Consider the following 15,071-nt stretch of genomic DNA (forward strand, 5'->3'; position numbering starts at 1 on the left):
GTTATTACTTTTCTTTAATTTCATTTTTTTTTCTCTCTGCATTGTTGGGAAGAGTCCGCAAGTAAGAATTTCACTTTTAGTTTGCAAAGCATGTTACAAGTGAATTTGATTTTGATTTAATTAGCAAAGATTATCGGTCCCCATTTTTAGTCTTTGGTATGAGTTAGGTGTCAGACAGACTAAAAACATACTATGGATTAATGTAACCTTTGAGCTGGGCTGGGTTGGGATGGGCTCAGTATCAGAGGCACTAGAGAGCAGAATAGGATCATTCACTGTTTGTCCAAACTGGTATGTAATAAAAGTAACATTTCCCAAATAAGTAACCAGCTGTATCAAGCCACTATTTGATTGTCTCAATACAATAACTGACTTGCTTTACAATGTCTTCTATAAACTTTTTTATGCTCAAACTGTGGTAAACCAGATGACATATTTGCCATAGAGTACTTTTTATTCCTGTTCAGACAGCCAATAAAATCTCTTGTTTCAGAGTTCCCTCCTACACTGTATTAAAGCTATGTAAAGTGCCATCACATAAAAGGTGCCCCGTTGTCAGACCCTCATTCTATACAGTGCAGAAAGGACTGATGTTACAATGATGATCAGACATTGGGCAATCTTTTTGTTTTATGCCAACTCCGGTAAGACATTTTGATTTAGATCCTTTAAAACAATCTATATATTACTGGCTTTTAGAATCCATTTGAATTACTTTGAAGCAAGTATTTTAGATGTTTTTACGTCTTTATCTTGATCTTTGATCCATGTTTGTTTGGATTTACAGTTTGTGCATTAACCAAGGACATTGTTCAACCAAACCCAGTGATGGTTACTCACCGGGGAGCTAGTGTGATTATCACTTGCTTTTTGCCAACTGATGTGAATACCGATGTTGTTTGGTTCAAGCAGACTCTTGGACAGAAACCCCTTCTCATGACATCGAGACTTTCCAGTGGACAATATTTTTATTTCAACAACTTTACCAAGAATTTCACTGATACTAAACATCTGAGTGTGAAGAGAGGAGTTGACAGCTTTAACCTGACCATCTCCAAGACAGAGCCATGGGACTCTGCTACATACTACTGTGGTGCTATGAAAGTGGGCAAAGTCAAATTTGGAGAAGGAACTGTATTGATTGTAAAAGGTAACTTAACTTCCTTCCCTAATTTGGGATTTAAATTTTGCACCATTAAATTAGAAATGTACTTTAGGATATGGCACTAAATGTACAGTATATATCAGGCAAATACAATATACACACTATGATCTTACTCCGTCACTCTCTTCAGGTTCAGAGTCCAACAGCATGTCTGTGAACCAGCAGCCTGTGTTTGAGTTAGTCCAGCCAGGAGACTCTGTGACTCTGAACTGTACAATACACACTGAGACCTGTGCAGGAGAATACAGTGTCTATTGGTTCAGACATGGCTCAGGAGAATCCTGTCCAGGAATCCTTTACACCAATGGAGACAGGAGTGATCAGTGTGAGAAGAGCATTGAGACTGGGTCTCCTACACAGAGCTGTGTTTACAACCTCCCCAAGAGGAACCTCAACCTCTCTGATGCTGGGACTTACTACTGTGCTGTGGCATCATGTGGGGTGATACTGTTTGGAAACGGGACCAAGCTGCATGTTGACCGTAAGTGATACTTCTGATATGTTCAGATATTATTTCATGGTGCCTTGAATAAACTCAATGTCTGGTGGAGCAAAATGTCCTGAATCTCCACTGTCACTGTCTGTATTTCCACAGATGGTTGTAAGGAGGACCATGTTTTCATGGTGTACTGTCTGGGTGTAGCGTTGGCTCTTTGTGTCATCCTCATCATTGTCCTTGGTTGTTTTTTGTGTAAGATGACCAAGAAAACCTCTCTGCTGTGCAGAGGTAAGCATTATCATTGCCCACAATATATGATCAAGCTGTTGGTGCGGTATACGATACGTTTTAGTCATGAAACTGATTGTATGATGATGATGATGATGATGATTCCTTCATGTGTTTTTCTAAAAGGAACGCACCCTCAGACAAGTGGTCTGGCAGTCGCCAGTTCTCATAACCAGGTATGCAGACCATAAAGATATATAACAGTTTTGGGTGAACTGCAAACAGATCCTTCTATCAAGATATCAGGTAATTTCCTGATGTCTTTGGAATGTATTTTGCTATTCCTCTTAGGATCAAGAAGACGATGACACACTCACGTCGGTCCATTACGCTGCTCTGAATGTCATCCACAAGAAGCCAAAGACCCGGAGACACAGGAGCGCCATGGAGAGAGACACTGTGTACTCTGGGGTGAGGTGCCAAAACATGGACTGAAACATCAACTTTTGCTCTTTAATTAATAATGTGCATTGATTTTGTGTTTTCTACACTGTATGTATAACTATGGCTTTTCATTGTGTGTTACAATCAGTTGTATTCTGTTCAAGCTCCTTTTAATAACTTTTCATGTTCAAAATTGCGCACTCTCCTCAAACAACAGCATGGTATTATTTCACTGTAATAACTACTGTAAATTGGACAGTGCAGTTAGATAAACAATAATGTAAGCTTTCTGCCAATATTAGATATGTCTATGTCCTGGGAATTTTTCCTGTTACTTATAACTTCATGCTAATCGCATTAGCCTATGTTAGCTCAACCGTCCCGTGGAAAGGACACCGATCCCGAATTAAAACCTCTTAAGGATTACCCCCTTTTTTTTCAATTTTTGCCTAAAATAACATATTCTTGGTACCATTTGAAAGGAAACACTTTGAAGGTTATGGAAGCGTGAAAGGAATGTAGTAGAATATAACACAATAGATCTGGTAAAAGTTAATAAAAAAAAGAAATGCAAGAGAAAGGCCATAATGTATTATTCCAGCCCAGGGACAATTTTGATTTTGGCCACTAGATGACATCAGTGTATGAGCACTGTGTATGAGCACTTTTAGACTGATCCAATGAACTGTTTTATTTCTATTAAAAATGTTGTATCAAGATTGCCCAAATGTCCCTAATTTATTTATTAACATTGGTACTGTTGTGCATTTTACAGTAGATCCAATAAAACATTAAACTGCTTTCATATAGAGATCTTGTTCGGGTTGCATTCATATTTGTCTCTGTTCTTAAATTTCACCCACAGATTCAGTGTGCAACAACCATATTCGGCTTACGCTCAATGTCACAAAGCTCTTTTTAGTTCGATAATGCACTGTAAATATGCATCTGGTGTTTTAGTTTGTCTAAAAACATCTCTGCGGTGTTCTGACTGCATTAAATAGATTTAACACAGCTAAATTCATCTCTAACCCCCAGCAATGACTGTCAGTCCTCATCACACGCTCTCTACACACACCTCAGTTCATCTAAACCATAAACAACCATGTCGCTCTCTTCATGAGAAAAGCCTGAACTAAAAATAAAAATCTTAGCTGAATATAATTTGAACAGTATATTGTTGAGAGGCTGATTTCAAGTATGACAATGTACACATTGTGATTTAGCAGTTTTCAGAAACTGTTGACAATATGTGAACGTATCAGTCTACCTTGCAGGACTGCAATTCATTTATCTTTCAATATGGAGCAGCAGTGTATATTGAAGCTCCTGTGACTGCTTCACTAATAGAGCCGCATTAATGTTTAGAAGTTGTGAAAATGTTCAAAATGTTGAATCGATGAAAACGTACTTTCCTGTGATAGTTTGTGTCTAGCCGAAATAGTTGTCAAACAAGTGCCCAATAAACACAATGTGTGGCTGTTAATAATCTAAAACAAGGTAATATAGTTAGTACATGCTTATTAGAAGTCTATAACATGTTATAAACCCATTTCTGCATCATGTATTCACATGCCTCAAACAGGCCAGGCATTCTACATCACTGGATCATTACTACTAACATCAACTAAGTTATTATAAAGTGTAGCTAAGTTATCAGGAGGAGCCACGCAATCACTCAAAATAAAAGTGATAGTAGAGTGATCTCTATATGACGAAGACAATGACAAATGTTTACGTGTAGTTAAAAAATATATATTTAGTTCCAGGGAGTGGTTGAATAAGAATGGGAGACAACCTATTTACACCCACCCCCACACAGTGAACAAGTTCCCAGGTACTCTGCAGACTTCTGTAATCCCAAGGTGAGGCTGTATCTACGCTTTGGTCAGGTGGGCCTGCTGGCTTTGTGCACACAGGACCCTCCTACCTGCTCTCTGTGTCTCTGTGTCTCTATGTGGTTTTCAGCAGGATGTCTATGTGGTGTCACTGTTGTTCTCACTATCTTTACTTGTTGTTCATGTTGCCCCTGACAGTTTACAGCCACAACAAAACAGTTATTTATTAAACTGACTGAAATATATATTTAGTTATCTGAAATCAGTTACAAACCACCAAGAACTGCTGATGAAAACTATTTGAACTCTCTGAGTTAACTGTCTCATGTGTGATACAGCACCCTTTATTCTATATCGATGGGATCAGGGGGAGGGGTGAGTTTATGATGATGTCATGGGAGAACTTTCAGTACATTCTCAATCAGACAGCACAAAAACTACTGCAGGTTCCTCTGTAAGAAGGAGCCCAATAGAGGAAGATCCTCCTTCTTGATTGCTTCTCATAAGAATCACACTAACCAGAGAGAAAAACAGAGTGGATCAAATGTGTCATGTATTGGTTGGAAAGTTGACTGGTTGACTGGTGTCCAATCATACATGCACTCTCGGGTGTTACACATCAGTCAGTGCATGTTTCTGTGAAGGATATACAGGGAATGAGACTGACATACAGTAGACTTGTTTCATTAAGTTGTTTTCCCATACGCACTCTGCTCTACCCCCCTTCACCTTTATACTGTAAATGACAAGACATATTCTAGACACAACAGATCTTCTACTGGTCATCTGGAGTATTGTAACTGTTGAATGACCAGCTGGACAAATAATATTTGTTTTCTTTCAAATACTTAAGGTACACTTATATCAAAGAAGACATGTATTACAAAGACAAAGTATTACAGAGACATAATATACTTAAAAGAGACATGCACTGTGCAGTGGCACTACTGAGGTTAATTAGAGGATTTGGGCTGGCAAAAAAAAGGGCAAAAATATACCTATGCCATATTTAAAAGGGCATTAGTAACCAACAAAGGTCTGAAATTAATAGGCCATGCTATTGCCACACTAATAATATTATTTAATGTTGGAGGCCTAAGATGAAAACCAAGAGCCAAAAATGGAGGTTGTATACAGTATGCTGTGGGCGAGAAACTTACTACATTTTGGATTAATTTTACCTCTGGGCTAGGCTGGGTTGGGATGGGCTCAATACCAGAGGCATTAGAGAGCGGAATATGATCCTTTACTGTTTGTCCAAACATCAAAAGAAAATTGGTCTTAATGAGTTTCATTTCGCAAATAAATAAGCAGTGTATCATCCACCATTTAATCAGCTTGATCTAATAACTCTGACTTGATTGTCTTCTTTAAAAGTCTGTCGGAGCTGCTCAAACTATTGTAAACACACTTGCTAGACTGTAGCTTTTAATCCTGTTCAGACAGCCAATAGAGTCTCTCAGTTCATTGTTCCCTCCTACTGTATGATGGCTACATGTAAAGTGTCATCATAAAAGAGGTGCCCCGTTGTCACACCCTCACACTATACAGTGCATAAAGGATTGACATTACAATGAAGATATGACATTGGATAATGTTTTTGTTTTACACCAACTTCGATAAGTAAGTAAGAATTTTAAAAGTGGATTATTTTTCAAATAATTTCATGCCATAGTATTTTGAATCCATTTACATTAGTTGTAGTATGAATATGGAAAGTATAAGAGATGTACTGTCTTTATAATGGGTAGAAATAATTTTTGATCCATTTATATTTTTATATTTTACAGTTTGTGCATTGACTATGGACATTGTTCAACCAGACCCTTGTACTGAGATGGGAGGTACTGTGTCTCTCCCTTGCTTTTGTTAATCTGATATGATGACCATCGTTGCTTGGTTAAAGCAGACCTTTGGAGAGAAACATCTTCTGATAGCATCATCATTTCACCACGCTCAAGAGAGTTCATATGTCTACAACTTTACCATGGACTTTAACGAGACTAAACGTCTGAGTGTGAAGAGACAAGACGGTAGCTTTAACCTGACAATCACCAAGATAGAGCTAGGAGACTCTGTACATACTACTGTGGTGCAATGTTAGTGGGCAAAATCAACTTTTAATTGCTTTAATTGTCCAAGGTAACTTAACTTCCTTCCCTAATTTTGGATTTTCATTTTGCACCATAAAATTCAAATAAATTGGCGATAAATAAATATAGCAGGAAAATACAATTTACACACATTGATCTTACTCTGTCACCCTCTTCAGAAGTCTGTCGGAGTAAGTCCAGCCAGGAGACTCTGTGTCTGAACTGTAGAATACACACTGAGACCTTTGCAGGACAACACAGTGTCTATTGGTTCAGACATGGCTCAGGAGAACCCTGTCCAGGAATCATTTACACCCATAGAGACAGGAGTGATCAGTGTGAGAAGAGCCATAAGGCTGGGTGTCCTACATAGCAGTGCATTCGGGAAGTATTCAGACCCCTTGAAGTTTTTGACATTTTGTTACGTTACAGACTTATTCTAAAATTGATTAAATATGTTTTTCCCTCATCAATCTACACACAATACCCCACAATGACAAAGCAAAAATAGGATTCTAGAAATGTTTGCAAATTTAAATGTGAAATATGAACATTTTACTCAGTACTTTCTTGAAGCACTTTTGGCAGCGATGTAATCGCCTCAGGTCTTCTTGTGTATGACTCTACACGCTTGGCACAACTGTATTTCGGGAGTTTCTCCCATTCTTCTCTGCAGATCCTCTCAAACTCTGTCAGGTTGGATGGGGAGTGTCGCTGAACAGCTATTGTCAAATATCTCCAGAGATGTTCGACAGAGTCCAGGCTCTGGCTGGGCTACTCAAGGACATTCAGAGACTTGTCCCGAAGCCACTCCTGCATTGTCTTGGCTGTGTGCTTACGGTTGTTGTCCTGTTGGAAGGTGAACCTTCGCCCCAGTCTGAGGTTCTGAGCGCTCTGGAGTAGGTTTTCATCAAGGATCTCGCTGTACTTTGCTCCGTTCATCTTTCCCTCGATCCTGACTAGTCTCCCAGTCCCTGCCACTGAAAAATATTCCCCGCAGCATGATCCTGACACCACCGTAGGGTTAGTAATGGCCTGGTGATGAGCGAGCCTGGTTTCCTCCTTTTTGGCTTGGCATTCAAGCCAAAAAGTTCAATCTTGATTTCACCAGACCAGAGAATCTTGTTTGTCATGCTCTGAGAGTCCTTTAGGTTTCTTTTGGCCAACTCCAAGTGGGTGGTCAAGTGCATGTTACTGAGGAGTGGCTTCCATCTGGACACTACCATAAAGGACTGATTGGTGGAGTGCTGCAGAGATGGTTTTCCTTCTCCCATCTCCACAGAGGAACTCTGGAGCTCTGTCAGAGTGACCATCGGGTTCTTGGTCACCTCCCTGACCATGGCCCTTCTTCCCTGATTGATCAGTTTAGCCGGGCGGCCAGCTCTAGGAAGAGTATTGGTGGTTCCAAACTTCTTCCAATTAAGAATGATGGAGGCCACTGTGTTCTTGGGGACCTTCAATACTACAGATATTTTTTGGTATGCTTCCCCAGATCTGTGCCTCGACAATACCGTCTCGGAGCTCTATGGACAAGTCCTTCAACCTCATGGCTTTGCTTTTGCTCTGATATGCAGTGTCAACTGTGGGACATTATATAGACAGGTGTGCGCCTTTCCAAATCATGTCCAATCAATTGAATTTACTACAGGTGGACTTCAATCAAGTTTTAGAAATATCTCTATGATGATCATTGGAAACCTGGATGCAGATGAGCTCAATTTTGAGTTTCATATCAAATAAGGTATTATGTTTTTTAATTTTTAATACATTTTCAAACACTTCTAAAAACCTGTTTTTGCTTTGTCATTATGGGGTATTGTGTGTAGATTGATGAGGGAAAACAATTATTTAATCCATTTTAGAATATGGCTTTAACGTAACAAAATGTGGAAAAAGGGAAGGGGTCTGAACACTTTCCGGAAGCACTATAGGGCTTTGTCACTTTATATAACTGTGAAGAGATAGCAGATCCTCAACTTTTAAGCCAACATCACCAGTCTATGGGTAAAAGTGTTTGAGAAGAAATAGTAGAAAATCATTTTAAAGTACTGTATATTTGTTTTTTAAGTTTCAGATCTGTTGGGTGATCAGAGTAAGCTTATTTTTGTCATCATTCTATCTTGCCTGACAACTGCTGTGATTCTGAGTGTGATTGTCAACATTTTCCTCTTCATGAGAATGAAGAGGTCACGATGTGAACACTGTGCAGGTACAGTAAAAGTCTTCATACTAATAGCAATAGTAATAATAGTTACAGATCATAAAGAAGAGTGAAGGCTAGCCCTCCTCTTATCACTTCCCTCTCTGGACATTGTTTTCATTTCACAAGCCTACTTTATTTTAAAGCAGGAAATATGACATACATAGTATGTTTCAAGTGTTTTGAATATTTTGTTATTAATCTTTTAGCGGGGACCCCTTCTCAGCACAGCCAGTATGGGAAGCCTTATGCCAACACATCAGACCAACAGGTTAGCAGAATTGCTCTACCGAGAGTGAGACTGGATAAGAGTATTATAGCTAAATAGTACAGCACTAGATTTAACCCAGAGTCTGAATTGAGTGAGTCTGTGTTTTATCCCCACAGCTCCACAGTGATGATGATGCCCTGAACTACACTGCCTTGAAGTTCACTGACAAGAAGAGTACCAAGCCCAGGAGACAGAGGAGAGAACAGAGAGAGGAAGAAACCATCTACTCTGGTGTGTCAGATAGACAGGATGTGGCAGTCCTCCAATCAGTATCACAGGCGGCCGGTGGCACTTTAATTGGGGAGGTCGGGCTCATAGTAATGGCTAGAACTGAATAAATGGAATGCTATTGAGCACATCCAACATATGGATATCATTCCATTCACTCCATTCCAGTCATTGTTACTAGCTGACCTCCCCTAAGCAGCCTCCTGTGATCAGCATAATTCTAAGTTAAGCCCCACCCCTCCTCTGAACTCCACTTTGATCTTGACTGTGTCCGTGTGACCTGGCTATTTTGTACACTTCTGATTTGATGAAGAATGCCATTGCAGGGGCCAAGCTTCACCATAATTTCCCCCAAAGTATGAAAGCTGATACTAGGATGGTTTCAGTAGTATCAAATCCTCACCAATAGTGGCTGAGGTTGACTGACTGGATACATTTGGTTTGGTAGAAGTGTACAAACAAAATGTATATGATGATTTTCAAATGTCTGAACTCTTCCTTTTCATGATAATAGTTGTAACATGGAACTCTGTAACCTGCCCTTAAACATGTGTGATATTTCAATAAACATGTTTTTATTTCCTACGTTTAATGACTTGCCTTATTCTTATTACTTATTTGCCCTAGGTATCAAAGGATCTTTATTTTGTCAAAAAGGTGCCAACCTCACCAGAGTTCACTTCCTCCTGAAAGCTTGAACTGCCTTCTACAGACATGAAGTGAGAAATGCAATGTAAACCCCCTTGTGTATGTCAAAGAGGACATATGTACCAGTAGTCTCAGCCACCGACCCAAATGATGAAAAAATACAAACCAGTAACTCTGACTTTACATCATTTGAAGGGCTGCTCTAACTATGGTATGTCACAGGACACATGTTAGATTGTAGTTTTTATCACGTTTTATGCCTGTTCAGACAGCCAATAATACCACTTAGTTCAGAGTTTCCGCCTACATCATAATGATTACCCAATGAGTGTCAACATATAAAAGGTGCCCTGTTGTCAGACCCCACACTCTATACAGTTCAGAAAGGACGGTAACATGATGATTATATATTGGACAATTGTTTTGTTTTACGCCAATTGTGGTAAGAAAGAAAAATACATGTGGATGCTTCTACTTTTTTTTATGTCAGTCTTTTTTAATCCATTTAATAGCTATGTAGTCTGAATAATGATAGTATTGTATAATTCTGTACTATAATTTTGTCTTTGATTTATTTAATTTGTTTGCTTCACAGGTTGTGCACTTAACAAGGATGTAATCCAACCAGACCCTTTGATGGTTACACACCTGGGACAAAGTGTATCACTAAATTGCTTTTGTCGATCTAATTTACATTTACATTTTACATTTTAGTCTTTTAGCAGACGCTCTTATCCAGAGCGACTTACAGTAGTGAATACATACATTTCATTTTCATTTCATGCATTTTTTTTTTTTGTACTGGCCCCCCGTGGGAATCGAACCCACAACCCTGGCGTTGCACACACCATGCTCTACCAACTGAGCCACAGGGAAGGCTGGTCTCTTGGTTCAAGCAAACTCTTGGACAGAAGCCTCTTCTCATGGCATCATCATATTATGGCACTCAAAAGACCTTTTATTAAAACAATTTTACCAAGGACTTCAATGAGACTAAACGTTTGAGTGTGAAGAGAGGTGTTTACAGCTGTAACCTGACCAAAGACAGAGTCAGGGGACTCAGCTACATATTACTGTGGTGCTATGGAAGAGGGCGAAGTCAAATTTGGAGAAATAACTTTTTTAATTGTCAAAGGTAACTTAAGTCGGTACCTAAGTGTGTTCCTATAATGCTAAATTAATGAATCCAGCAGGAAAATAAAATGTACATGTAACCGATGTGAAATGGCTAGTTAGTTAGCGGTGGTGCGTGCGCGCTAATAGCATTTAAATCAGTGACGTCACTCGCTCTGAGACTTGAAGTAGGGTTTCCCCTTGCGTTGCAAGGGCCGTGGCTTTTGTGGCACGATGGGTAACGATGCTTCATGGGGTGTCAGTTGTTGATCTGTGCAAGGGTCCCTGGTTCGAGCCCGGGTTGGGGCGAAGAGAGGGACGGAACCTACACTGTTACATACACTCCATTATCTTACTCACTCTCTTCAGATTCAGGTTCTAACAGCATGTCTGTGCTCCAACAGCCTGTGTCTGAGTCAGTCCAGCCAGGAGACTCTGTAACTCTGAATTGTACAATACACACTGAGACCTGTGCAGGAGAACAGTGTCTATTGGTTCAGACATGGCTCAGGAAAATCCCATCCAGGAATCATTTACATCAATGGAGACAGAGTAGATGGTTTCTTGTGAGAAGAGCCATTTGGCTGGGTATCCTACACAGAGCTGTGTCTACAACCTCCCCAAGAGGAACCTAAGCCTCTCTGATGCTGGGACTTATTACTGTGCTGTGGCCTCATGTGGGGAGATACTGTTTGGGAACGGGACCAAGCTGGATGTTGAAGGTAAGCTGTGCATAACCAAAATACCATACATTTTCTCTCAAATGGTGGGAAATATCAATATGTAAATCTATCACCTTTATTTCATAGTAGATTTCACATGATATAACTTTTATATCTAACTTCTATGCCAAAAGCACTGAGGAAAAAAATAATAGAAAATATTTAAGCCTTGTTTTTTAAGTTTCAGACCTGTTGGATGATCAGAGTAATCTTCTTTTCCTCATCATTATATCTTGCCTGACAACTGCTGTGATTCTGTGTGTGATTGTCAACGTTCTTCTCTGTGAGAGAATGAAGAGGTCACGATGTGAACACTGTGCAAGTACAGTAAAAGTCTTCATACTAATAGCAATAGTAATAATAGTTATTGATCATAAAGAAGAGTGAAGGCTAGCCCTCCTCTTATCACTTCCCTCTCTGGACATTGTTTTAATTTCACAAGCCTACTTCATTTTGAAGTGGATAATATGACATTCACAGCAGAATGTCTTTTTATTAGTGAACAAGAAACGGTTTCAAGTATAGTGAATGTTTTGACATTTGTCTTTTAGCAGGGACCCCTTTTCAACAAAGCCACTATGGGAATCCTCATGCCAACACTTCAGACCAACAGGTTAGCAAGATCAATTGTACTGTATCAAGAGTCTGGATAAGATTATTAAAGCAAAAGATTACAGCATTAGATTTGACCCAGAGTCTGAATTGAGGGAGTCTGTGTTTCATCCCCATAGCTCCACGTTGACGATGATGCCTTGAACTGCACTGCCCTGAAGTTCACTGACAAGAAGAGTACCAAGCCCAGGAGACAGAGGAGAGAACAGAGAGAGGAAGAAACCATCTACTCTGGTGTGAGTCATCAAGTTAGGATGTGACAGTCCATTCCTCCAATAGCATCATATTAAGTTGAGCCCTACTGACCTTAACTTTGAGTTTGACTGTGTCCGTGTGACTTGGCTGTTTTGTACTTTCCTCATTTGCTGTAAAATGTAATAGTCGGACCGAGCTGAAGAGACTGTCACTGCATTGGCATACTCTCCTAATATCAACGTAGAATCATTCAGATGCAGAGTATAATTGTCCAGCAAGTGTGAAAGCTGATACTCAGATGGTTCCAGAAGTCTCAAATACTCAGCAATAGTGGCTGAGGTTGACTGACATTTGCTTTTGTAAAAAGAAGTGTAGCACAGAATACTGTATGTTTAATGATTTTGCAAATGTCTGAACTCTTCCCTTTGATGATAATGGTTGTAACATGGAACTCTGTAACCTGCCTTTATGCTTGTGTGATATGTCAATAAACATGTTTTTATTTCCTACGTTTAATTCTTACCACATATTTGTACGAGGTAATCTTATGTTAGAATTTCTTTCACTTTGACATTCGTTTTTTGAGTAAATCGTTGACAAAAAATTACAATTAAATCCATTTTAACCCCACTTTGTAAAACAATAAAATGTGAACAAATCCAATGTTACTGTAGACTTTCTATAGGTACTGTATGTACCACTAGTCTCAGAAACCAACCCAAATTATGAAAAATGCAATCAAGTAATTCTGACTATAAACCATTTGAGAATAAATAGCACATCTTTTTGATAGCTTAAGCATTTTAAAGATAACCCCATCATTGATTAATCGATTAATACCGACTGTATCTGTATGTAAGGTGGGAATCTCGTCCAGGAATCATTTACACCTATGGAGACAGGAGTGATAAATGTGAGAAGAGCCCTGAGGCTGGGTCTCCTACACAGAGCTGTGTCTACAACCTCCCCATGAGGAACCTCAGCCTCTCTGATGCTGGGACTTACTACTGTGCTGTGGCCTCATGTGGGGAGATACTATTTAGGAATGGGACCAAGCTGGACATTGACCGAAAGCGATATTTCTGACATGTCTGAAAATGTCTAACATTATTTCACATTGTTGTGAATAAATTGTATGTCTGGTAGAGCAACATGTCCTGAATCAATCCTCTATCACTGTCTGTATTACCAAAGATGGTTGTAAGGAGGACATTCTTCTCTTGGTGTTCTGTCTGGGTGTAGCGTTGACTCTTTGTGTCATCCTCATCACCATTGTCCTTGGTTGTGTTTTGTATAAGAAGACCAAGAAAACATTTACATTTACATTTACATTTAAGTCATTTAGCAGACAGAAAACCTTTCTGCTGTGCAGAGTTAAGTGTTATCATTGTGCACAATATATACTTAAACTGTTGGTGCAGTATTATTACATGTTTTAGTCATGAAAATGGGTTAATTCAATGCATGATGATGATGATGATGATGATGATGATGATGATTCCACCATGTGTTTGTCTTAAAGGAACGCACCCTCAGTCAAGTACTCCATCAATCCCCAGTTCTCATAACCAGGTAGACAGACATAACACTTGTCCAGCTGTTGCTGATTCAATGTATTTTCTCTGCATTAAAAATAGGCATTTACCTAAAGGTGTCGTTTCACTATAAATATTTTAGTCTAATACCAAATATATATATTTTATTTGTGGTATTCCTCTCCGGATCAAGATGCTGACACACTCCATGGCGCAGCTCTGAACGTCGTCCACAAGAAAGTAAATGCCAGAGTAGACAGAGGGTCGCCATGGAGAGAGACACTGTGTACTCGGGTGAGTAGCCAAAACATGGCTTGAAACGTAGACTTTTGGTCTTTAATAACTTGCATTGACTTTATGATTTCTACACTGTATGTATAACTATGGCTTTTTCATTGTGTGTTACAATTTTATTCTGTCAAGCTCCTTTTAAGATTGATACTGTTGTGCGTTTTAGATCAAATTAAACGTTCAACTGCTTTCATATAGAGAGATTGTTTGATTTGATATTTTTCTCTGTCCTTAAATTTCGACCACAGATTTAGTGTGCAACAACCATATTAGGCTGATGCTCAATGTAACAAAGTTATTTTTGGTTGCATAATGCACGGTGAATATCTTCTATGGGAAACGTGGAACGTGAGCATCCCACTCTATTCAACAGCCAGTGGAAGAGCGTGGCGCGACATACAAAAACTATAAAAATGCTAAAACTTCAATTTCTCAAACATATGACTATTTTACACTATTTGAAAGATAAGACTCTCGTTAATCCAACCACACTGTCCGATTTTAAAAAAGGCTTTACAGCGAAAGCAAAACATTAGATTATGTCAGGAGAGTACCCAGCCAGAAATAATCACACAGACATTTTCAAAGCAAGCATATATGTCACAAAAACCCAAACCACAGCTAAATGCAGCACTAACCTTTGATGATCTTCAACAGATGACACTCCTAGGACATTATGTTATACAATACATGCATGTTTTGTTCAATCAAGTTCATATTTATATCAAAAAACAGCTTTTTACATTAGCATGTGATGTTCAGAACTAGCATACTCACCGAAAACTTCCGGTGAATTTACTAAATTACTCATGATAAACATTGACAAAATACATAACAATTATTTAAAGAATTATAGATACAGAACTCCTTTATGCAATCGCGGTGTCAGATTTTAAAATAGCTTTTCGGCGAAAGCACATTTTGTAATATTCTGAGCACATAGCTCGGCCATCAAGGCTAGCTATTCAGACACCCGCCAACGTCAGGGCTCAGTAAACTCAGAATTACTATTAGAAAAATTGGATTACCTTTGCTGTTCTTTGTCAGAA

At 39.1% G+C, this 15,071-nt stretch overlaps 1 protein-coding gene and 1 pseudogene across 1 annotated transcript; both read left to right on the forward strand.

The window, feature by feature from the left end:
* Positions 1-556: 556 nt before the first annotated feature.
* On the forward strand, positions 557-3,087 carry LOC106577671 (uncharacterized). Its single transcript, XM_014155990.2, has 6 exons — positions 557-644; positions 788-1,150; positions 1,296-1,646; positions 1,761-1,892; positions 2,019-2,068; positions 2,184-3,087. Exons 1-6 carry the CDS (start codon positions 599-601, stop codon positions 2,325-2,327), a joined length of 1,086 nt encoding a protein of 361 aa, XP_014011465.1. The 5' UTR covers positions 557-598; the 3' UTR covers positions 2,328-3,087.
* Positions 3,088-9,953: 6,866 nt separating this feature from the next.
* The window catches only part of LOC106577721 (uncharacterized), a 30,758-nt pseudogene continuing 25,640 nt past the window's right edge, over positions 9,954-15,071 (forward strand).

Source organism: Salmo salar, chromosome ssa18, assembly GCF_905237065.1.
Source record: "Salmo salar chromosome ssa18, Ssal_v3.1, whole genome shotgun sequence".
Taxonomy (NCBI): Eukaryota; Metazoa; Chordata; class Actinopteri; order Salmoniformes; family Salmonidae; genus Salmo; species Salmo salar.